This window comes from Atractosteus spatula, chromosome 4, assembly GCF_055471065.1.
Source record: "Atractosteus spatula isolate fAtrSpa1 chromosome 4, fAtrSpa1.hap1, whole genome shotgun sequence".
NCBI lineage: Eukaryota > Metazoa > Chordata > Actinopteri > Semionotiformes > Lepisosteidae > Atractosteus > Atractosteus spatula.
Genome location: NC_142709.1, coordinates 64,031,667 through 64,055,475, shown reverse-complemented (window position 1 = coordinate 64,055,475; position 23,809 = coordinate 64,031,667). Strand labels below are relative to the sequence as shown.

The 23,809-nt window shown below is 37.9% G+C and overlaps 1 protein-coding gene across 1 annotated transcript; it reads right to left on the bottom strand.

The window, feature by feature from the left end:
• Positions 1–16,482: 16,482 nt before the first annotated feature.
• LOC148836846 (uncharacterized) lies at positions 16,483–23,774 on the bottom strand. Its single transcript, XM_088914918.1, has 3 exons — positions 23,184–23,774; positions 22,559–22,743; positions 16,483–19,607 (listed from the first exon to the last, which is right to left on the bottom strand). The coding sequence occupies exons 1-3, from the start codon at positions 23,341–23,343 to the stop codon at positions 19,035–19,037; spliced, it is 918 nt and encodes a 305-aa protein (XP_088771044.1). The 5' UTR covers positions 23,344–23,774; the 3' UTR covers positions 16,483–19,034.
• Between the last annotated feature and the right edge of the window lie 35 nt (positions 23,775–23,809).

Here is a 23,809-nt window from a genome sequence, read left to right as displayed (position 1 = left end):
GTGCTGTCTCCATGACATTTTTATCTTCTCCCTATTTTTGTTTAGGTTTCTCTGTTTTCCTCCCATAGTCCAAAGACATGCTGGTAGTTTAATTAGCTTCTGTAAAAATTGTTCCTACTCTGTGTGTGTGCTTGTGTCTGTGTGTGCCCTGTGATCGACTAGCATCTTGTCCAGAGTATGGAGGGTGAGCTTAAGACATAGGAATAACAGGGCTCCTTGTTCATACATTGATATGTATAGCTAGACCCTTGCAGGAAAATACACTCTGGCACCTGTGAATCTGTATTCACTATACCTTTAAGCTGGAATGTGGGCTATCCAAGGTGTATCCTACCCTGCACCCATTGCTTGCTGGGATAGGCTACAGCTCTCCCATGACCCTGTATTGGATAAAGTGGTTAGAACTGGACAGATGACCACTGAGGAATATAGTGTGATCAAATAATTTGCAAAACTTACAAATTGTGAGTAATCCAAGGTGTTATTGGATGGAAGAATTTAGTTTCACCTGTTTTAGTCTTATGCAAGTTTGGCAAGACCTCAGCCTATTGAAGACAATAGGCATTCCCTGTTAAAACCCTTTGCTGTAGGTTGGTGGATTAGAAGAATAGGACTGTCTATATTCCTCCAAGTACTGCTAGTCTCCAGTCAAGTACTGCACACCCCTATGTTTTCCTTCTCTTGATTGGACCCTGTTGTTGATCATTTCCACTGTAATGTAACCTAGATACACAGGATGATCTTTGTTTATAATATTTTTATTCTGATCATCATGAGTCTCCTTTGTGGTTTCAAAATGGTGTGAAAAGAGTTTGCATTTATGTGCATTTTAATATAGCACATGTATGTATGCAGTAAATATAGCACAAGGCCAAACTTAGACAGAGCTAAATATGCGGTTTATTTCTGATTGCAGTTGTGCTTAAACATAGAACTTACATTCTTGCAGTTATTTTTTCTTGGGTTTGTGAACGCTCCTTTTAAAAAACAAGTTGGATCTATTTGATTTACATTCCTTTGATTTATAGAAAGACAGATGTGCAATAGATTTATTTGTCCCCCAGCTTTTTGTAAAAATGTCCCTAGACTAAATGGATCTGTATGAAAGGATTGTAATGACCTCCAAAGAAAAGCTACATTCATAAACTACTGTTGCTTGGCTTTAGTGTTTACTATTTTACAAGATCCACAAGGAAGCTATGGGCCTATATCTGACACATTTCAGTTTTTAACTACACTGCACTACTACCATTTCTTTTGGTTTCCTGTAATGTTTGTTATGTTTGTGGTTTCAGACCAGTGTAGTTGAAATGTGTGGTATGGGCTTGTCACTGACAATGGTATTTCTTTTTAATTCGTGGCCAGAATAAAGTATTTCTGGTCAAATGTTATAAAAATCTTCATAGAACAAAGGGCCTTGGTTTGGAATTAATCCTTGTAGAGCTTTACTGATGAACAGAGGGCGATCTTTACTATTAATTAACTTATGAACAATATAAACATTGTATAAGAGCTCTTTGTTCCAGGAATTGCACAATCCCCATGACTTTATGACATTGATAAGACTGTCACTGAAAACAGCACCATAAGTTTTATAGCTAGACATAGAAAAGTGCTGTGTTTGGGGGATGTTCAAGGAACTAATGGTATGGATAGAGCTCTTTGTTATATACTTAAAATGGTGAAGCATTCAAAAAACCTGGGAAAGAATTTCATTTCGGCTAAACATATACACAATAAGTATGTATGCTATTTTCACAGCCATTCGAGAAGTAGTATATAAATCACCAACAGGTTATATTATAGTTATGAAGTTTTAAAAGGGTTGTATTTCCATTTCAATAATTTCATGTAATCTAACAATATCCATACCCAAAATGTAGATATTAGCTTTTCTGTCTGGTGAAATTCTCACTTCTGTCAGAGGACTTGGAGGATGACGTTTATAGACTATTAACAAATTTCCATCCATAGTGTCTCAAGCCAGAGGTACAAGCCATTTACTGAGAAATTGCGAATGTAGCACCCATGCACAAATAAAGTGACAAAACCAAACCAAGTAATTATAGACCGTTTGATTGAATTACATGTAAGCTATGGAGGCAATAATTAAACTAGATCATGTGCAAGGAAATAGGTTTTTAGGAGGTCATCAACATGGATTTAGAAAAGGTGAACCTTGCTTAACTTGTTCTTTGTTGAGGTATTTGAATAGATACAATACATTTAGAATTTTAGAAGACTTTTGATAAAGATCCACATACAGTATTTAGTCTTAATTCGAAGTGGTAGGCGTATAATCTAATGCATTACTGGGACTGAGAAATAAAGGATAAAAATATCACTTAAAAGGTAGATACTCCTTAAATTTAGTATTGCATAATAAGTAGAGTACCACAGGGATGTGTATTAGGAGAGCTATGTTTTATGTCAATAATCTAGATCACAGTAGAGTCGGTAAACGACTAAAAATCACAAATGACACTTAAATAAGACATTTAGGAAACATTGTAGAAACAACAAAGGAAACCCTAAAAAGACTTTCAGAAATTCAGGTTTAGGCAAACACCGGGAGAATCACATTTATTGTAGACAAAAACAAAATGCTACATGCAAAGTAGCAAAACGTAATTTACAAATAAAAGATGGAAAACAATGAGCTTGAGTCTCTTACAAAAAAGACTAGGCTGTTTATCCTGATGCATTGTTTTCTTCCTCTATGAAATATAGGAAATTAAACAAGCAAACTACATTAAGATATGTAGCAAAAATATAAAATTTAGATCAAGGAATGTAACATTAAAATCGACAGTGCACTAGTAAGATCTCATTTAGAATATTGAGTACAATGTTTGTCGACAGTTTACAAAAATATCTTGCAACTCTGGAGCAGTCCAGGGAAGAACTAGGATTAGGGTTAGATTTTTCCATAAACCTAGAAATGCATTCATGCTATGTTTTGTAAAAGATCAGAAATACAGGTTGAATGATATGAAGGACTTACCTTTTAAGCTAACCTAAATACTGGAGAGTCATAAATTATTCTGTATTTTTTTCATCATGTATGTCAGTATTATTTATTGATATTAGTTTTGCTCTGTTTCAAATGCCCTTACTTTCAAATAACCTTTTTTAATAATGCCAAAAATCATAACAGAATATCTAAAATGTATGAAAAGACCTCTGTCTTCTAATTAAAACTTAATCCAATAAAACTTAATTTTCTCAGAGTAAAACGAATGTGACGTAAAATACCTATTAAATCCAAAGTACTGTGCCTGTCAGAATCACCAACAGAACAGCTCCCAGTTGTTTTTAATTAAATGTGACTCAAGTTAGCATAAAACTTGCATCATATTGGAATTCTTGCAACATGGCACGGCTGTGAATTGACATACTGTACACTGGATCTACTTACACTGAATGCATAATTTCAAGAAATCTACCTCCCAAGTTTGTATAAATGCTTACTTCTTGGAAGCAGTACTAGAATCATGTAAGTGTTAGGTACCGTATGTTGTAATGTGGTAACGTGTAAAAATAATGTCTTTTGTTGATTTCATAAATATTAGGATTCATTAACGTTCAGATGAGTGGCAGGCTTCTGATGTACTAAAGCCCATCTGTATCCCAACTGCTAAACAGGTCCACTCAATCTTACTGTAAAAACATATTGATCCAATTCAGTATGTTCAGGGCTGACTAGTTTTTTTCCTGATGTTGTAACCTATATTAAAGGCGGGTGTGGCACTGTAACTACTAGTGCTTTCTTGTGAACACAAATGCTATTTTCTGAAGCACAAAACAAACTAGCAATAAGAGCAACCGTCCCCAAACAACATGAACACCCCTTCCAGGTCCTATCTCAGGACCCCTAAAACATGGTCAAATAGCTACAGAGGAGCCCCCCACTCAGCGAGACTGACTGTGTTAGCATCACCACTCCAAATCTCCACTGTTCCATCACTGACGCCAAAGATCCCAGCAGTCGAAAGCTCCATAAAATTATCTCAAGACAGAAAAGGGTCCAGTGATGCCAGAAGTGAAAAAGGGGACGCTCACATCATCATGCCAACAACTTCTGAACTGCAACCCTACCTGCCAGCCACATCTGCTGTGAGAGACCTAGATAACAGTCACTGTTCAACAAGAATACTACATGTAAACAGGGAATATCCCTATTTAAAGCAGTGGACAAACAAGATGAGCCCTGCTTCTGGGACTTTACAACCTCTGGACATGCTAGCAAATGTACATTCTTACGTTCAATTCTTTTCTCAAACTCATGCTCAGCTCCTTTGTTCACAAGACAAAGTAACTGTATTTTGCAGAAATGTGAAATCACTGTTTTGTAGTTATTAACTCTTGTTTAAAGGCATCACACTGTGTATTTCCATTGAAGTCTTTGTGTGTGTGGACGATGTGTTGTTTTCATTGTAGCCTGCCTCTTTCCCATTGCAAATATCTCCTCCCACATTCTTCTTGGCGTAGTAGGTGCAAGATAGCATTCTATAAATACTTTGCAGTTCTCTGCTTGCGTGTTTACTTGTAGCAGATCGGTGTGACTTTTCTCATTTCAGCCTGGAAAGCTGAGAGAAATGCCATTACAGAAATTCCTCACCTTGTCTCTGCTGTCACTGACAAGGTCAGTTTAGCACACATCAAGGTTGACCAGCAGCCTCAAGACTTTTGTCAAACTCTTGGGAAAGTAGCAACATACCTTAAAGATATGCAAGATAAATTACCCATGAAAACTACAGCAAGAAGTAAAACATCCTCAGATTTCAATTTATTCTCACGTGTCAGAACATTTTTTTTTTTCCCAAGGCTGGGATGTTTGTGTGGTTGAATTGTTGCCACATCACATTAAAGGAGCTGAAAATATTTTGCCTGAAATGTGAAGCTCAAGACGAAATAAGGAAGACTTTGCTTTTTTTTAGGTTCTTTCTTTCCTGTGGGTTCACAGGTATCAGTTGTACTGTAGGAAAGCTGTGTGACATCTGGAGCTTTCACTGAAGAGCCAGCACACTGGTTGCCATACCTGAACCTGTAATGAAAAATACCTACTCAACTTTGAATTGTGTCACAGCCAAATGTGGGCTCTTTCTTTAAAAACTTTATTATAAGTTTAAAACACTACCTATTGTGAATAGGAGACGACTACATACTTTACCTCAAGTTCAACATTATTACAACACTGACCCAGACCACTGAAAAGCAGTATGCAGATATAATAGTCAGCATCAGAGTAACTCTTTACACGTCATCAAACCAAGAAAATACATGTAACATCTAGTATTAAAGCACTAAAATGCTTAAATATTTTAGTATAGTTATTGGTTGTTTCTTTAACAAGTTTTTGGTGTAATTTTGTATCTAACAAAACTCTAGTAAACAAGTGCCTGATGTGTGCAGTGATTGATGAATCTCTCAGAATATCTTGGACTTTCAGATGCATTTTTGATCCGAGTGTTCTTTGCAAGAAGTATTTGGAAAAATAATTTCCCTGAGTGTTTTGCCTTGTTTCTATGGACACCAAAAAACTTCCTGTAGGGATACAGATTTGTTGCAGTCAGGGAATTCACTTTTCATTTCATATGCCACATAAATCAGGTCTAATTTTAGGTTGGCTATTGTAGTGAACTGCTGTCACTAATCCTCGTTATTAATTAATATTTCATTTTTACATACACTCAAAACGCAAAATGTTTTCAATTATTTAACTTTTGTTAATTCTGCTTTTGCTTCCTGGATGAGTATAATCATTTATACAATAAACAGCTTATCTTTGCAAGCATTTATTGAAGATGTAAATTCACAAAAACAGTGAATAGCTGGACTGGGTCCTTCCTCAGTGATGAAAGCATGGAGTGGTCAGAATAAGGTTTAGAATGTATTGCAGAAAAACCATACAGAAACAGCAAGAGTTGACAAGGCTTAGTGTATTCTACAGCCTCATCAGCCATACTGGGGGACTTTTGAACACATTGCTTTGAGAAGGCCAACTATTGGATGAATTTGACAGTAAGATCAAATCATTTTGATTAGTATTCTTTAAAAGGGAAGGGCTGGATGTGGATAACTGGTGATTCCTAAAGGTGTAAAAGTATTCAGGCCCTTACACAGTTATCTTAAAGCATGCAATCATCACACTTAGAAGTAGTAATTAATAGCTGCTACAGTATATGTGTAGCCTACTCCACACATTCAAAGCAGAAACAAAAATAAAAAAAATAGATAATTAGTATGAAAGAAAAAATGGAAAAGTCATGATTGCGTAAGTATTCAAATACTTTGCTGTGGCAAACCTAAATTAATTTAGGTGCACATCATTACCTTAACAAGTCACATAATTATTTGATTGGCTTCTGTCTCTGTGCAATAAAAGTGGTTCACATGATTTCACAATAAATGCTGTCTCTGTAAGGTCTCTCAGTCAGATAGGGGATTTCCAGCAAGGATTCAACCATCAAGACCCAGGAGCTCTCAAAACAATTCAAAGACAAAGCTGTAAAAAAAGCACACATCAGAAGAAAGGTATACAAAATTCATAAACACTGAATATTCCTTTGAGCACAACGAATTTGGTTATTACAAAGTTCCAGACACTGCCTAGATCCGACTGTCCCTCCAAAATGAGCAGCCGGGCAAGATAGAACCTGGTTAGGCATGCAGTTGTGAGGCCAACAGTGAAAGCTGTTCACTACAGTTTAATGCCAGATATCAGATATCATAACTCAACAATATCCCAATCACTCCACAAAGCTGGCCTGTATGACTGGGAAATTTGTCAAAACCGATGGGAACATAGAGGAGAAAAGCACTGCCAAAAATTCACTTTTCATTAACAATGACCCAAAGCACAAAGGCCAAACTGGTTTAAGAATAAGAAATTTGATGTCTTTGAGTGGCCCAGTCAAAGTCCTGACTTGAATCCTATATATAATCTGTGAATAGACAGCTGTCTCTAAGCAATATTCAAGCACCTTGAGAGAGCCCAACCAAATCTGCAAAGAGGAATGGGCACAAATTGCACTAAGCCAGTGTGCAGAGCTGGTAGAGACCCAAAAACACATGTATTTGCTGCCAAACTTGCTTCCACCCAACAAAGGGAGTTCACAGATCTGAATAATTATGCAATCAACATGTTTTAGGTTTTTTTTCTCTTTACTTTCTTGCTGACACTTAGAGTAATTTGTCTTACACCTACAAACCTTCGGTTTGAGCAGTCGTGTGACTAAAACCAAGTTGGAAAGACTGGGTATGCATCCTTTTGTAATTTCACAAAACGGGACATGAGAGGGAGGGATTGAATACTTACAGTATTTCAAGACACTGTTCATTAGGTGAGGTGACACAATAGTGTGTGTGTTTTACAGAACGGCTTAGATTTGACAGAATAACAGCACCAGGCTCATGACGTAAGTCGTGTTTGGGTGTGTAGGATTAAATACCCAGTTGGGCGGGTTTACCTCCAGGTACATATACATTCAGAAAGATTGTTTTATGTCTAGCTTTTAATTTTAGTTGCTATATGGTGGTTATGTCATCGTGTCTGCGAGTTTGAGTTGAGTGATGGAAACTTTTTAAAAAATTACACCCTGGTTGAGTCAGTAGACAGCACTTAAAAAGGGTTTTGGTAGTCACAGTTTCCATATTGGAAAAAAAAAAACATAAAACTAAATGTCATTTTGAAACATTCCCCAACTGAACTTCATTAAATGTGATAAAATTATAGTTTAAATGAAACCTTTACTGGATAAATGAAATGCTCTCCCAGATGCAAAGAACATCTCTTGCTTGTGTGGTGGCTTTGTGACTAAGATTCTGCGCCTGTGGCTGGAAGGTTGCTGGTTTGTATCCTGTGGCTGGCAGAGGAATCCTACTCCGTTGAGCCCCTGAGCAAGGCCCTTCACCCCAACTGCTCTAGGGATGCTGTATAAATGGCTGACCCTGTGCTCTGACCCCAAGCTTCTCTCCCTGCCTGTGTGTCTCATGGAGAGCAAGTTGGGGTATGTGAAAAGACAAATTCCTAATACAAGTATTTGTATGTGGCCATTTAAGTGATTTTATCTGCCTTGCACCCTTTGTAGAGAGTAGTATTGTTGTTATAGAAATAATCATATCTCTTTCATTGGCATCACAGTTTGACTGTAGAGAATTTGTCAGAAACAACTGAGGTTGTTTACAACTTTATATTGTTTCACTTAATCTCATTTTAATTGTTATAGTGGGTCCCATGGTGACACAGTGTTTAGCATTAATGCCTCACAGCACTGGAGCCCCATGTTTCAATTCTACACCTGGGGTGATATTTGCATGGAGTGTTTATGCCCTCCTTGTGTTTCCAAAAACATAGCAGTGGGTTAATTGGCTTCTGGGAAAATTAGCCCTAGGGGTGAGTCTGTGTGTCTGCCCTGTGATGGACTGGCACCCCATCCGGGTTGAATCCTGTCTTGCTGGGATGAGCCCCAGCTCCCTTGCCACCCTGTTTTGGATGAAGTGGTAAGGAACTGGATGGATGCTGTTAGTAGATGGATGGATAGAGGTAGTTATAGTGTGCGCAATGAGAATGACTCTTCATAAACCCTTTAAATTCTTTTCTCTTTTCAAATACCAGTCTGAGAGCTGGAGGGAAAATAAAATTCATACACAGTGATAAAATAATAATAGACACTTCCAGAGTCCAAGGAGCCTTATTCTTCCTGTGTGGTGAAGAAGGTGTTCTGAATCATAACTATCAAATATTCCTGCTGCTTCCAGACACAGTCCAGGTGTTACCATGGGATGTTTTTTTTTGGAATTTCCATGTCAGACGCAAACAGCACAAACACAAGATTAATTTTTTAACAATAATATTTTATATTATGAATCACTTATTAGTCTCATACCAGCTCATTATTACTGAAAAATGGCTTACTAATGTCAGTTTTGCATTTATACAGTACTTCGTACAACATTTACATCTAAAAAGTGTGAAAAATTCAGCAACTTAACATTTTACATTTTTAGTGCTTTTGACTTCTTATTTTTCCATTTCAACAACTCCGATGTCTTACTTTGCCTTTGCTTTGTTTATTGTTATTAAAATTTGAAGAAGACTTGCTTGGCCATGGGCGTGAGATGAACAATACATGACACACCTTCCCAATGGCTCGTTGCCATGGGTTGCCTCAGGGGCGTCTCATCTTTGTAGTGATATGGTGTTTCAGAAACCAAAGCACAATCCCATAGGAAATACCTCTCAGATGACATACTGACCTGAGCATGACCTATAAAGGGGTTCACTACAGCAGAACTACAGAGTTCAAAGTTTTGATGCTAACATTCACAGGAAAACTTTTACAACATTTTACTTCAGGGTAAAGATGGCACCAAATTGTCTCTCCCCATAAGAATCTCCTTTTCACATTTTTGAATATGGATTTTGTCAGTTTCCTAGAGCTTTCTTTTTATAATCAGATGTGATTATAAAATAAATTCATTTCCATGAATGCATGTCTTCTTTTAAGAAAAAAACATGAAAAATGAAAATACCAAGGCAATGTGTTCCATATTGCTATCTCTTTAAATAGATTTCCTAGCAGTATTAAATATAACACTACAGAAAAATGTTCAATAAAGATGAGTTAGCATGTCATACATTTAGGGTAATGTTAGCAAAGATCACTACTGAAAGCAAAACAAGATTAAGGAACGTTCTGTAGTTATTTGATATTTTCCTAAGAATTATTTTAGTTGAGCTGATTATAATCTCTGTACTTTCAGTTTGTCTATTCAATTATTCTAGAATTAAACATTTTTATTGGCAATCTACGGTATCTCATTTCATTCATACTTACTCATGTTTGACAGATTTTTTATGGTACGGCGTTTGTAGGAATTCAATATAATTCACTGAGCATTCCATTGGTCTGAGTTCAATGTTAGCAACTACAAAACATGTTGTTGTTTTCCACAAGATTCAATTTGCGCTACTTTTATACAACTATTGTATTTCTGTTGATTCGGTTGGGAAGGAGTAGTCTCAGCTCAATGAACCACAGGAGTTCAAGAATGAGTGGTATTTGTCCAAGAGTCTGAGTGTCACATTCTTTAAACAACGAAGTCATTTTATTTAGGAATTCGATAGTTGTGTCAAAGAATTAAGTATGAAAAACTTCCATCACTTTTGGTGAAGGTTTATGTCTATTTATCCCAAACCATCCTTAGAATTTGTAAAATTCTGGAAGAAAAGAACACTTGAAAGGCCAATAGGTTCAAATTCCTGTAACTGACTGTGGATATGCTATAATTTCCTTTTGGTGGTGATGTTTTTTCTTCACTTTATTTAAGTCTGGGTTTTGGGAAACTGTAGCTCTGCTATAGAGAGAACAAGTATTAACAAAAACAACCACCACACAGTCAACAACAAATAGTTCCAGTCATAATATATTGATATTATGATATATTAAATGATACCTTCCATTTAAAGTAGTTTTTACCTGGTTTCATCTGTTGTAATAGAGTGGTTTACAACAGTTTACATTGTCAATGGTGTTGATGGACAGTAGATGAATTTCCAAACTAATTCCTTTATAAAATAATATATCAATTCTTGAATTTCCTTGTATAGTATTTGAAAGATCCTCAAACATTATCAGCACTCAGCAGGGATCATTACACAATGGATAAGGTGGAGAAAGAGTGAAGAAATTGACTCTCTAAATTGGAGAAGGTGTCATGAAAGTGCAAATTGGAATTCAAGTGGGGTAGCAGGGCTAAAAAACTCATCTTTTCAAATAATGGCACAGGATCTTTCAAATAATGGCACTGTCTGGATTGTGGTTTAAAGTACATTTCCTCTAAAAGACAATGTGTTGTGGACTATAATTCTTCAGAAGGACAAATGAGAGGCAGACATCCAGCCCATTATATTCATTTGGTCCTGGTTTACTCACATGAACACTACTGTTGACAGTATATTAGGAATAATGCCACAGCATTATTCAAAAATGCAAAATGCATCCTAGCCTTTGTGTTTTTGGAAAGAGAGAAGCCATACTGAGCACAGAACTAATATGAAAACAGTACACAGACAGGTACTGTAGGTATCCAGTGCTGAAAATGAACTAAGCACCCTATAGCTGTGAGGCAGCAGCACTGATAGCAATGGCACTGTGCTTCATGTCTTCAAACTGGGACACTGGCTTGGAATTTCAGATCTAGTGAGAGGAGTGTCATCTACTGGTCTGCCAACAGCACTGCTGGAAACAACCTGGTTTTCGAAAGATGTTTTGTATCCAGGAACTGAAAAGGCAGAGGTTTGCTTAGCCTCTGAGCTCTTATAAAGCTGCTACTTTACAGTACAGTACTAATGTTATTTACCATGCAATGGATTAGTAATTAGAATATATGGTTTGAGCCACTAATTTCACTGCTACTATTTGTGTTTAGGTATAAGGCATGTGGATGAATGGCTCTAGCTGTATGTGTCTGACAACAAGCACTTAATTTTATTTTTATATCGTTTACTTTAAGGGTAATACCCAGCAAATTTGATGGCACGATGCCATATTCTGGGAAAATTTTCTAAATTTCAGATCTGGAATTTGTAGCATTCCAGGTTAGTCACAATTGATAATTTCCAAATAAAAAAATGTAGTAGGATGATATAAAATTGAATATTAGAGAACAACACGACTCTCTAATGCTTGACTTCTTTGTAAATACCAAAATACTGGAGAAGAATTAATTTGTATCCATAGGTTTTTAGGTAGATGAACCATTTGCAGGATGGAAGTCACACTCTGAAGATTGCAGTGATTGCAATAGTTTTTTCCATTATTGAAAAAGCATCCACAAAACTGTTGACGTATTTCCATTATTAACACAATTTACTACAGTTTTGTAAATGTGTTACAATATGGCTGATAAAACAAACCCCTGTGCAGTTGCCCTGATTGTTCCCACTCCAGAGCGAAAAAAAAACATGTTGTCACATTCTCCACATTCTCCATTGCTTGCTCCTCAGGCCAAATTCATTAATATTGATTTTCCAAGCATTGCTCTAAAGCTCGGGCAACATCCTTTTGATAATGCAAAATACTTTTTTTCTACGTCCTGCGAGCGATTTTCAGTCTTCTAACTCTAAATTAGATTGACGTGTCCTTACTTTGTTCCATGGAAAACACATTTTATTTAGTGTTACCGACATTAGCACTGAAACTCATGAAGGTTTATGCAGAGGAACCATCCATGATTAAATTCCATTACTCCCGTCATGCACCTAATGACAGCTAATTAGAACAGCCTGATTCCTAGGCATTGCGATTTCCTCAAATCTAAGGTATTGTAAGATATCGCTAATTGCTTGAAGTACAAACATGCTTTTATAGAAAGACTAGGTTATTTCAGTGCTTGATTCAAACTTTAATTAAGGTGTAGAAGAGGTGTGTTTTGCGTATTGATCTCTGTTGTAGTAGGTAACTCACCTGTCTGAGAGGAATGGCAGCCTATCTATAAGGACAGGGCTGTTGGAACCTCCCCATACCCCTTAAATAAGGAATGAGTCAGTGATCTCAGGGGTAAAGATGACTTGTAAGGTGGGAGATGAATATGAAATGCACAAACAAATAAGCAAGAAGAGTGATATTTATAAGCAGGGTGGCAAACATTGGAGAGATGTATTGTCATACTGTATTGACAAGGACCTGTTAGTGGGTACAGTATAAAAGATAATGATTATGAATATACATATTTTCAAATAAGATTAGGCAATTGATGCTCATTGTAAAAATGTGTGAGGACTGTACATGGGGGGTCATTGTTTTTTCTGGGATGCTGTTTTCACATCACCCCCTCTTCCCAAACAAATGTGTGTGTTTTAAATAACAAATTTAAAATTCGTTAAAGACAGTGCAAATTCTCAACCATCATGGAATTGAGGTAAATATGCATAAATGCATTATTTTTTCAAACTTGCAGCTTGAAAACTGAGCATATTCTTATTTTCATTTGTGTAGAGTAATGAAAGCAAAATAGAAAAACAGCACAGATCCCGGTCCTTCAGTAAAATCATTCGACTCAGCGAACTCTAAACTGCAGGCCTCACAAAAACAAGCACGTTTCTAAAACTGGGATACACTGTAGCATATTCCTTGTACTGGTCTCTCAATCCTGCATGGCAGTAATGTTTAAACTGCCATTGTCCATGATTAACAAAAAACTACAGTACATTCATGAAAACCCCTTACTTTCCAGTCTCCCAAATAGCTGTGTCTCTTTTAGGCTATATACCATAATGGTGATTTCCCATGCTAGGTATGAATGAAATGTTCCTCATTATTCTTTTGAAAACTGAAAAGGTTGATAAAACTGTGGCCTACAGCTTCTGTGGCTAAGGGTTTCAGAAACTTATTTCAGCCGGGCATGGCAAAAACTTGCAGAACTACGTACAGTCAAAAGGATTTAATGATGTAAAGTTATGATCAGAACCTTTTCCAAGCTCCATGCTGTCTCCATGGAAACACTAATATTTTTATCCCAAGCGCACTCCCTGCAGTTCTAGTGATGCCAGGCATGAATTATTTTTGGAATGGGGCCTGGTTTGGGTTGTAAAAAAAGAACCTTTGAGCCATAACAGATGAGATTCTTGGAAATTCAATAACCCAAATGTAGAATGAGCCTATTTTTTGAGTCTGTATGTTATTTATGTCAGTTTAGTCAATATATTTTTCACAATATTGACTGCACGATATTCCAAATGGCATATGTATATATTTTATCATTTTTCATGCACTTCATTAAACCTTCCAAAGCAAAGTCTAAAAATTACTTCATCAAGGCAGGCTTATCTGTCATTTCTTACCAGAAATTCATTGTATTTATCAGCCTCATTCTTGATGAGGTTGATCGTGATGTGGTTTGATAATAACAATTTAACATTAACTATATGGTGAAGGAAACAGATATACTCTTAAGTGCTTTTGTTTCAATAGTGCCATCATTATTGATATAAAGGTATCCCACAATATCATAGATATTTGAACTTTTTCTATCTTAATTTGCTCATTTAAAATGGGGCTAGTTTAATCATCCATACTTCACTGATACAGTACGTACGTATTGAAAGCACAAACTTTATCAGTGGGGAATGCATTAAAATGCAAAGTGAATAACAGAGGACATCTATGCTTTGTAGATTTAGCATCTTTACTTTACTAGACTGCTTTATGTAATGTACTTTTAGGTACACATTATAATCTCAAGAACAATGAACAGCTCAAATCTTATGAATTAAATATCCATGTTTTCTGTACTTTCCAAAGATTTAACCAAAACACTTCAGAAAACAGTGAGAGCTGTGGATTTATTTCAGTAATCCCAAAGGATTCTGGGTATAATGCGTGTTGTAGGAATCAAGCCACTGATAGACTCTGGAATTGCATCACATATTGAAGGAACAGTAGAACCTTTATAAAATGAAATTGCAGGAATAACACTCACTGGAAAATAGCTGAGACCCAGAGATCCCATACAGCCAGGCCAGACATTCCAAGTTACTTAATGACATAAGTGGAACTGTTAAAGATGTATGTGCCCATAACACGATGTTCATCAGACCTAGCATGGTGCCGAAGATAGGTGATTATGATCAGTTTGGATGCTTTATCCATTTTAATGCTAAACTCTGTTCCCTGTGGCTTCATGCAAAACAGTGTCATGAGGTTTTCAAGATAAACCTATCACTTTTTTGAGAGTCATTCTGAAAATGACCACAGCGAAATTCAATGTCCCTACTTGGAAACATTTGTGGTGAGCTCTGCAGCTTTTAAAACAAAGAGCAGAAACCATCTTCCGTGAATGGAAACCTTGAAAATTACCCGCTATTCTTTGTGGTCTTAAAAAGTTTTTGTTTTAATTTAAGACACAGAAACTGTATAATTTATTCAGGCTGAGCCTTATGATTATTGACTTTTTTTTTCCACGATCTTTATTTTTTAACACTGTAAATAAGACGTTCTTTGGTTTAGTGAAGTGATAGGGATTGAGTTACCTATGAAAGGGTAGAGATCCAAAGTGTGATTTCAGGACAAATGTTAGTACAGTACTTGCAAAAAAAACCTCTTTATTTCATGATTTTTTAATGTCCTTAAAAAAATGGCAGTGCTGTTAAAAAAAGACAAGTTTTCTGACCACATGCCAGTTATTTAACATTTTTTCACCAGCCTTGGCAAGGTGAGACACAAATTACTGCAGTGGCTGGAATGCGCTTTCTCAAAAGTGGACTTATGCAGACCCCTTCATTTCGGTTTGGAAATTCCAGTAAAAAATTAGGTTAGCCCACAAAGTGAGATCTGGATTGGAGCCAGGCATGAATCCTAAACAGAAGATTTTTCTAATACTTTCTTAATTTTAAATGACACCCATCGTAATTTAGATTCCTCATCACGGGATACTCTTTCTGACAGTTTGTTTTCCCTCTTTAAATGGTACCGCATGTGGAATAAAGCTCCTTTTTCTTATCCTTTGGCACCCATTGATGTTAACACCAGTGTTTTGGAATGTACTGGAAAGTTTTACATACTATAATTAATTACTCAGTTTAAACTGCATTTTGCCTATGCTGGTAAAAGAAATGGCTTCTGTAGGAGTCTGTGACCTGGGACACTCGGTTTGAAATATGAAGTAGTGTCAGTCACAAAGTTATTTTACAACACATCTGACAAATTTTAGAGCATGAAATAGCCTAGCATTTAGTTGCTAGGCTATTTCATAGCCTTCCGGAAATTGTATTTAAAATTTGTACTGTGTAAGTCATTATATAAAAAATGACAGTTTAGCAGTTAGGTAAGTGCTTCACAATTCTAGAGTCCTAAGTTTGATCTTAGGTGGGGTGTTCCTTCATTGTGAGTTTTATATGTTCTCCCCTTGTTTAACTTAAAGGTGTGAGTTTTCTTCAGGTACTCTGGTTTCCTCCCAGTGACGTGCTGTGAAGCTGATTGGCTATAGCCTGTGGCTGATTGGCTATAGCTATATTTATAGCCAGCAGCCATATCACCCTGCAACTCACAAATGGCAACCCACTGAAGCTCAGAAGGTGTGAACCAGGTCAATACTTGGCTCAGAAACTAAGGTTTCTGCTGGAAGTGGTGTTATTGGGTCCAGTAGGGGGCGTTCACCCTTATTCCCCAGTATAGTGACGGGGACACTATACTGTAAAAAGGTGCTGTCCTTCAGATGAGGCGTAAAACCGAGATCCTGACTCGTCATTAAAAATGTCTGGTCAAAAGACTGTCTGGTTTGCTTCTGCTAGAATTCTGACCCCAACGTGCACAAAAGTGAATAAGAAAATTAAAAAATAAGAGTAGCTACTTCTTCACATAAATCTCTTCAAAAGATGCATTGCAAAGGTCCAGTCTCCAGGATATACAGTATGTAGTCAAAAGCGTTGACATACTTCCAAATAATAAAGCAAGTAATGACAAATAAAATGGTAAATTATATCGATTGACATTTTAATATTAAGCTTAAGAGAAAGTTAATAAAACATTGTTTACATCTCAAATACGGGATAATAACTGTCAATAATAATAACTGTGGCAAACGTTGTCTCACAAAACATTCTAAAAAATACAAAATAAAATGATAACCAACTGAGGTTATGCATATTAACATACAGTATGTGAAAATATGCATTTCTTGGTTAGGGCACACCTTTATGTGTTACATTAGGTATGTTTAATCAAGGCAGTTCAATACTTACTGTAATAATGTGAGGATCACTGTTTAACATCCCTGCTTTTTCCTTATAACAAGTTTTTTTTATAACAAGTTTGGATTGGATTTGCAAAATAGGAGAATTTTGTGACAGTTTATTTCTCTCAATAATAAAAAAATCACATTAATACAATTCTTTACAAACAAATGCCTTGGTAGAAGAAGTATAAGGATCCACGCCAACATCTGCATTTCTTGCTTTGACAGATGGTTACATACCACAAATACTGCACATTTCTACAAAATGTAGCTTTTAAATTCCAAGTCTGAAACTTGTTTCAGGAACGAAAGCTTTCATCCGAGATGACAAAGTGTTTCAAAACTGGTACACAGCAAGTTTTTGCAGAAGCACAATTATTTTTGTGCAGTTCGTAGTGGCTATGTAGATTTTGTGTGAAATTCCATCCAAATGTTTGACAAACCTGTTTTTAATTGAAGATCAATCTGATTAAAGCTAACACAATTAATGGTTTAAAAGTACAATTTGAGCAATTTTTAAAAAGGCCCAAGTAATTATTTGAAATCAATATTATATGTTCTTACATATTACACAAAACACTAGGAATGAAGAGAGTTGGTGAAATGCTTTTTGTCAGTTTGCTACAGACCGCCATCTAGTGGCAACTATAAGTGAGTATCTAAAGCCTGGGGTCAGAAGGTGCATTTGCCAAACCAATTCACGAAAACTGTACTCAGTTTTCAGAAAATAATTGAAATATGGTATCATGGCATAATGAAAAAAAAAGGAAACTGTTTAAACCCTTTGTTTAAACATTTTGGAAAAACGAATTCTGTTAAAATGACTTATTTCTATTAAAACTAAGAGTAGGAATGTGAAAGTTTATTGAAGTAAAAACAACTTTTCAACAATTTAATCTCCAATCCTTTTATCAGAATTAACAGAAGAAAGGTCATGAAAGAATCTTAGATAAGTAAATTATTCAGTATCCTACATGAAATGCACTTATGACTTCAGATAATTGTTACATCAACTGTACTAAACAAAATCACCTCCCATACCATACCTGGGAAAGAAATGAGAAAGATATTTGATGAAACATCCCTCAGGTTTTGGAAAAGATTAATAAAAAATATTTGCACTTCTTGCTCTCAATGAACATTTACATGACAAAAATAATAATAATTTAGCATTTCTTGTCTTTTCAGATGTCTTTTGACATCTAGGGCCTTATTCAAATTACCTGGGCACTTCAGACCCCCTAGAAAGCAGAAAAGATTTAAGTGCCGAAGTTTTGAACAAGGTCCCCTTATGTTTTCAGATGGATGTTCACGCCGTAAGACTGAACAGACTTTCAATAACTCAACCTACACAAACACTTTGACTTACTATAAGGGTGACACACAGCTGTTGCCATAAGTTATGACAAGCATATAAGAAAGAAACAAGCGTTTGACATTTAATTTGCAAACAAAAAACATTTGCTCTTGCAGTTGTTTTCTTGCAGTGCTCCAGCCACCTTTGTTGTAGAGCACTGCATCCCAAACACACGACTGTTGCTTTCAGCAGTCTTATCCTGTGAATGTCATGGGATGATAATGGGTTAAATTAATAATAAATATAATTAGGTGTTTTATCTTCACTTTTGCACCTTTAATTCCACAGGGTTGTAAGTCTGAAAGTCAACTGTAGAAAATATAAATAGCACTGATGGACCTGCTACTGTACCACCCTCTAGTTACAGAGTTGGTTTATCAATATTCTTGTGACTGGCTATCCAGTCAAAGCTGTATTAGGGAAGGGGGGAGGGGGATTTTGCTCCTGGGGGGTGTTATTGTTTGTATATTTGTTCATTGATTGTTCTGATTGCAAAAAAAAAAGTCAATCACAAAAAACAAAACTGACACGGTTTTGCTGTGGTTGCATACGTTTGGTTCAACCAAACCAAGAACCATGCCTCCTTTTTTAGTAAATACAAACTACAATATTGGATGACAGGGGGGTGTAGCAGTCAGTGTGATACTGCCTCACAGCTCTGGCGGCTTGAGGCACCTTCTGTGTGGAGTCTGCATGTTTCAGTCCCATCCAGGATGCATCCTGCTTTGTGCCCTCTGTCTGCCGAGTTAAGACTCCAGCTCAGTGCGATGCTGGAACGGACTAAATGTTCTCTAACGATGAGTGGAAGACTTAAGCTGCTACCACAAAACAGCTGTGTCCCCCTCAGACCGAATGATCCCAATCAACTATCCAAAGGTCCTGACCCTCCATTCCAGTCTCACAGAAGAGAGGAATTGATGAGGATGTGTGCTCGTCCCTACGGGGAAGGTGAAGTTTTGATATCCGATACTGCATTGCTTTCACTCTGGGCGTGGGTGTTCGTTTTAGAAGAATCCGGAGCGATAACATGGAAAAATGATGGCGCTGGGCTGCAGCTGGCACTGACCGGACCGCAGAGAGGGTGATGCGGCACAGGGACAGGAGGCGGAGGCTGGGCTGACCCCAGCTGGACGTCAACCAAGACCTGCTGGATACGCAACCGTGCCGTTTTCTGCATCTGAGCGTCTTCCATCAGCCTAAGTTCTGAGGCTATGTATTTGCCAAAGATGTCAAAGGCATCCTCCTTGGAGGCTAGCCTTCCCTTAGCAAAATTGTCCGAGATTGTCTGTATATATGAAGCGGCTCTGGCAAAGAGAGCTGCTTCATTAGCCTTTCGTTTACGTTTGTTTGTCCCCCTAGCAGCGATGTGACCGCCTGCTGCGCGCTTCGTTAAGCGCGGCAGAGGGTTCCCTTCTCTGCTGTCCTCTTCCGCGCCCATGTCGTTCTCATCTTCGGTCAGTTCTCCTGCGCTTACGTCCTCGACGGTCTGGCGGGCACTGTTCTCGGGAGTCTGCCAAATATACGGAAACAGGGCACCTGTTCAGGCTCAGCAGGCTCAAGGGCTTGTACGGAATAGAAATCTCAGCTTTGGGAACATGTAAACAGGCAGTTCAAGTAGGGAGCTGTGTCGGCATGCCCAGGCTGCAAAGGAACAAGTAAAGGTTTATTCCACGCAGAAAAGAGAAGAAAGGAAACAATGTTTCAGCTGTGGGGCCTTCTTCCACACCTGAAGAAGGCTCCACAGTCGAAACATTCTGTCTCTTTTTTTCCAGCAAGGCATAAACCTTTACTTGTTCCAATGTAAACAGGGATGCTATCTGCATGGAGTTGGTATCTTATCTGCGTGTCGGCATGGGTTTTCCCTCCCACAGTCCATAAACATACTGGTCGGTAACCTAACTTCTGGGAAAACTGGCCCTGGTGTGACTATGTGCGTGTCTGTGTTTGTGACTGTGACAGAGCAAGCAGAAGCTCACTTAAAAAGCCTCTTGCTTCTTGGAAGTATACCGGACACACCTCCCTTGCCTGACTCATTTGCCGCCTGTGGAAAACAGAATTCCACAGGCAGAAAAGGGATCAGCTGATCGGCCCTGTACATAATTGGACACTCCTCAGGAGCAGCAGCAGTCAGGTGTAGAGGGCAGAAGTGCTGCATCTAAGGTCATGCAGTTCAGGGACGGAGAGCGTGTTAGCGGCACCCACATTTTATAGAGCATTCATTCATCTCCTGTACATCAGCAGTGAGTCAGCAATCCTAACACCAGTTTGGGTTTCAGAAGTTAGAAAGGTCTAACAAAGCCGTGTAAGGGCCTTGTTATGGGTGGATGTAGTTAAGAAAGATGGAGAATTTAGCTGCTTTTTTTCTATAGTGTGTTCTGTATTCTTGGATTCATTGGAATTTTCCAGAATCTCTGTAGAGTAGTAGTCTATAGGGTTTATTGCTGGAAACTGGGTGCCTGTGGGTGAAGCATGCCAGTAGGTCTTGAAAGAAACTGGGAACTTGTATCTTCCAATGAAGGGAAGGTTGGCAGTAGAAGGGGGAGCCCAGCTGAGTGAGACAAGGGTCCCAGAGTAGGGATGGGACAGATTCCTTCCAAAGGCAAGACTGGCTGTGGATGGGAGAGCATGGCTGAGTTTGCCGGGGTTCCAGGGAATTAAAGGGGAACAGCAATGCTATTTTTATATTGCGTGGGTTAGAAAGATTCAGCATTGATGACTGAATTTCAAACCACAATAAAAGTAAAATGTACACGGCAGCTTGTAAAATCTCCAACTTACACCACAAAATACGACGACATTTCCAGGTGTGCGTAGTGCCACGATGTAGGATTCAGAACAAGGCAACAAAACTTCCGGTGACCCGAGGAGGCCCTATTACATTACAACAAGTGGGCTTCTAAATGCATCTCTTTTAATCCAATAGAAATATTGCCGTCCATTTTTAGACTGTTTTGCCAACAGGTGCTACTTACTTGTCAACTCTACATGCAGATCACTCTAGCAGTGAAATGTCTGCTGCACAACCAGTGCTTATTCGCTCGTACATCGCAGTACATTAGTCATTACAGAGACTAGTGAGCAGGAAGGGCCACATCACGTCGCAATTCGTGAGAACTCGCTTGTGAGTTGGCGACAACATAGCAACTTATAGTACATTCGCAAAGTCCACGATTTCATGCTTAATTTGCAATTTGTAAAATTCTTCTATAACATCAATTAATTTATTTTGTTAACTTTATTAAAAAAAACGGAGTTCCCACACAGAGTTTAACTCACACCCTTGTGCATTCTGTTTCCACTAACCTTCACCGAACACTCCAATTTACCAATAAAGTACATTTTATTGAAACACTATTTACAAATCTGTGTAAATCAATGCTGTAATGGTCCTGTTGGTAGGCTTATTAGCGGCTTTTCCATTCCAGCAGCCAAGCTCTACATCACTAGTGCTAACTGATGACTTAATTGATCGACTTGCTTGTTTAGACTTTTATTTCAATTGTTTCTTTGATCAGTCCTGAGTGTCCAAAACACCCAACTTCAAAGGTACTGTTTCCAACAACAACTTCAACACACAGAAATTTACACTGCCTCTCCTCAGCTTGCTGGCCATTATTTCTGACCCAGCTAGCTGAATTACTAGCCAATCAACCGATGATGAAGAAACAAAGGTGGAAATAACACTATCAGAATGACACTGTATCAGACAGGCCCTCAAAGAGCATCTTTTTCTTCTTTAGAGGCAACACACATGTATGAGGACTGTTCAGAGATTTAGACATTTTTACAGGGTACTTATTACAAACTGCATATATATCCCAGAACAAAAAGCAAATTTAGAAATGTTCCTCAAACAGAAACCTGGAATCAATTAGGCTGCAATTAATACCTTGGCAGCAGTGAAAATCAGCACACACTGGAGTTCCTCCAGCACCTGGGTTAGGAAACACTGATGCACTGCATGAAACGTGCTGGATTGTGGCTCTTATGGATCATGGTTTGCCATTTCTGGTATTTACTACTAGTACTGTAGTTTTGGAATTCAATTTGTGCTTTTGAAAGTGCTGGGATCTAACACTAATTTATGCAAATTCCTGTTGTCATTTCCCAACCTATTAAAAAAAAATCAGTGCAAACACTACTGTATATCTGTAATCAAGAAGGGTAGAGAAAAGAAACATTTCCAAAAGATTTCAGTACACTTTCAGCCTCAGAACTAAAGCATTAAGTAACACCTACTTCCCAATCCTAATTCCTGGACTAGAAAAATGCAGGAAAGAATGGCCCTGAGATTTTTTTTTAAAAAGTGGAGAATTACTTTACTGTGACTTATATTCTGAAGGAGAAGCTGGAAGGAGAGAAAAGAGATGGGCATCTTGATAGCTGCCGCTGGGTTCAGAGGAAAGGGTGTATTTGCCCAGTGCTGGAATGTGCAGGCTGCTGTTCCTATTTTGCACTTACCTTTAAATTGGGTTTCGCAGCCCGTGGGTTGGATGCTATTAAACCATCCAGAAATTTCAACAGTGGAAGCAAATACCACTTAGAGAGAAAGGCTTCACCACAGCCGTTCGGAGCAGTGCTTGCCTTTCGTTTCTCCCGGGCATACTGAGTTTTCAGATTTTTTATTTTTTTGAGTACCTCTTCTCCTGGAAAATAATAGATAATTGTTAAATCTTGTCTTTTTTTTTTGCTTGCTTTTTTGCTTTTAAGCAACTGGACAACCGTGATCTGGAACCTAGGAAACAAAATTTGAGGGAACATAATGCAATTAATGTAACTGCACGTTCCATCTTCCTATAGCCTTGGGGTCTGCATCATAGTTGTAAAAACAGTTTTGTACAGGTTATTTAATGCAAACATAGCTACGTATACCAATATTCCAAGACTGCGTGAAAGCCTCTCACAATTTTGGCGAATGACAAAACAAGACAACGTAACATCTCTTGTTGAATGTGCTCATCAGGAAAGTACTGAACAGTACTTCCAGTTAAAATGGGATTCCCCTCTACAACCGTCGCAAATGCTGAATTAAGTTATATGGCGCCACCTTTGGACTAGATACAAGGTTGTTTTTTTTTACACTTACCAGTGGTACCCAATCGCTGGGCAATTTCCTCGGAATCGTGTTTTCTACACCATCTGTCGTGATATTCACGGACTTTGGGGTTGTACAGAGAGGGCTTTGCTTCCCATAGGTCACAGAGCTCCTCCAGTTTCTTACGGGTCCAGAAATCTTTCCATTCCATGGCAACAATTCTATATTGTGATTCTATATTCGAAAAAAAAGGTTCGGCTTCTAACCCTGATCTGGGCTGTGCAGCCTAGCGGGCCACCTCTGTTATTATCAGATGGATTCGGGGCTGCAGTTTTTCACGTCTGCATTGTCTTTGTTGCGCAACTTGTTTCTGTGTTGCACAACAAATATTTTCCGGTTTGTAGTGACCTTTTGTTTCCTCTCAGTGGACATCAGAAACCCCCTTTTGACAAAAAGAAAACCCAACCCCACTCAAAAAAAATAATAAAAATCTCCACAGCCGTGTTTTTGTTTTATTGCACGTCAAAACCTTTTTGTTCGATACTCTAGCAATGGCTAGAACACGCCCCGTCGACTGTAAACAGAGAATCCATTAAAAATTCACACAAAGTAGACAACTCTCCACTTAAACTCTGAGCGTTAAGGAATGGGTGGGCTTTCTGTTGGTGAATAAGGGG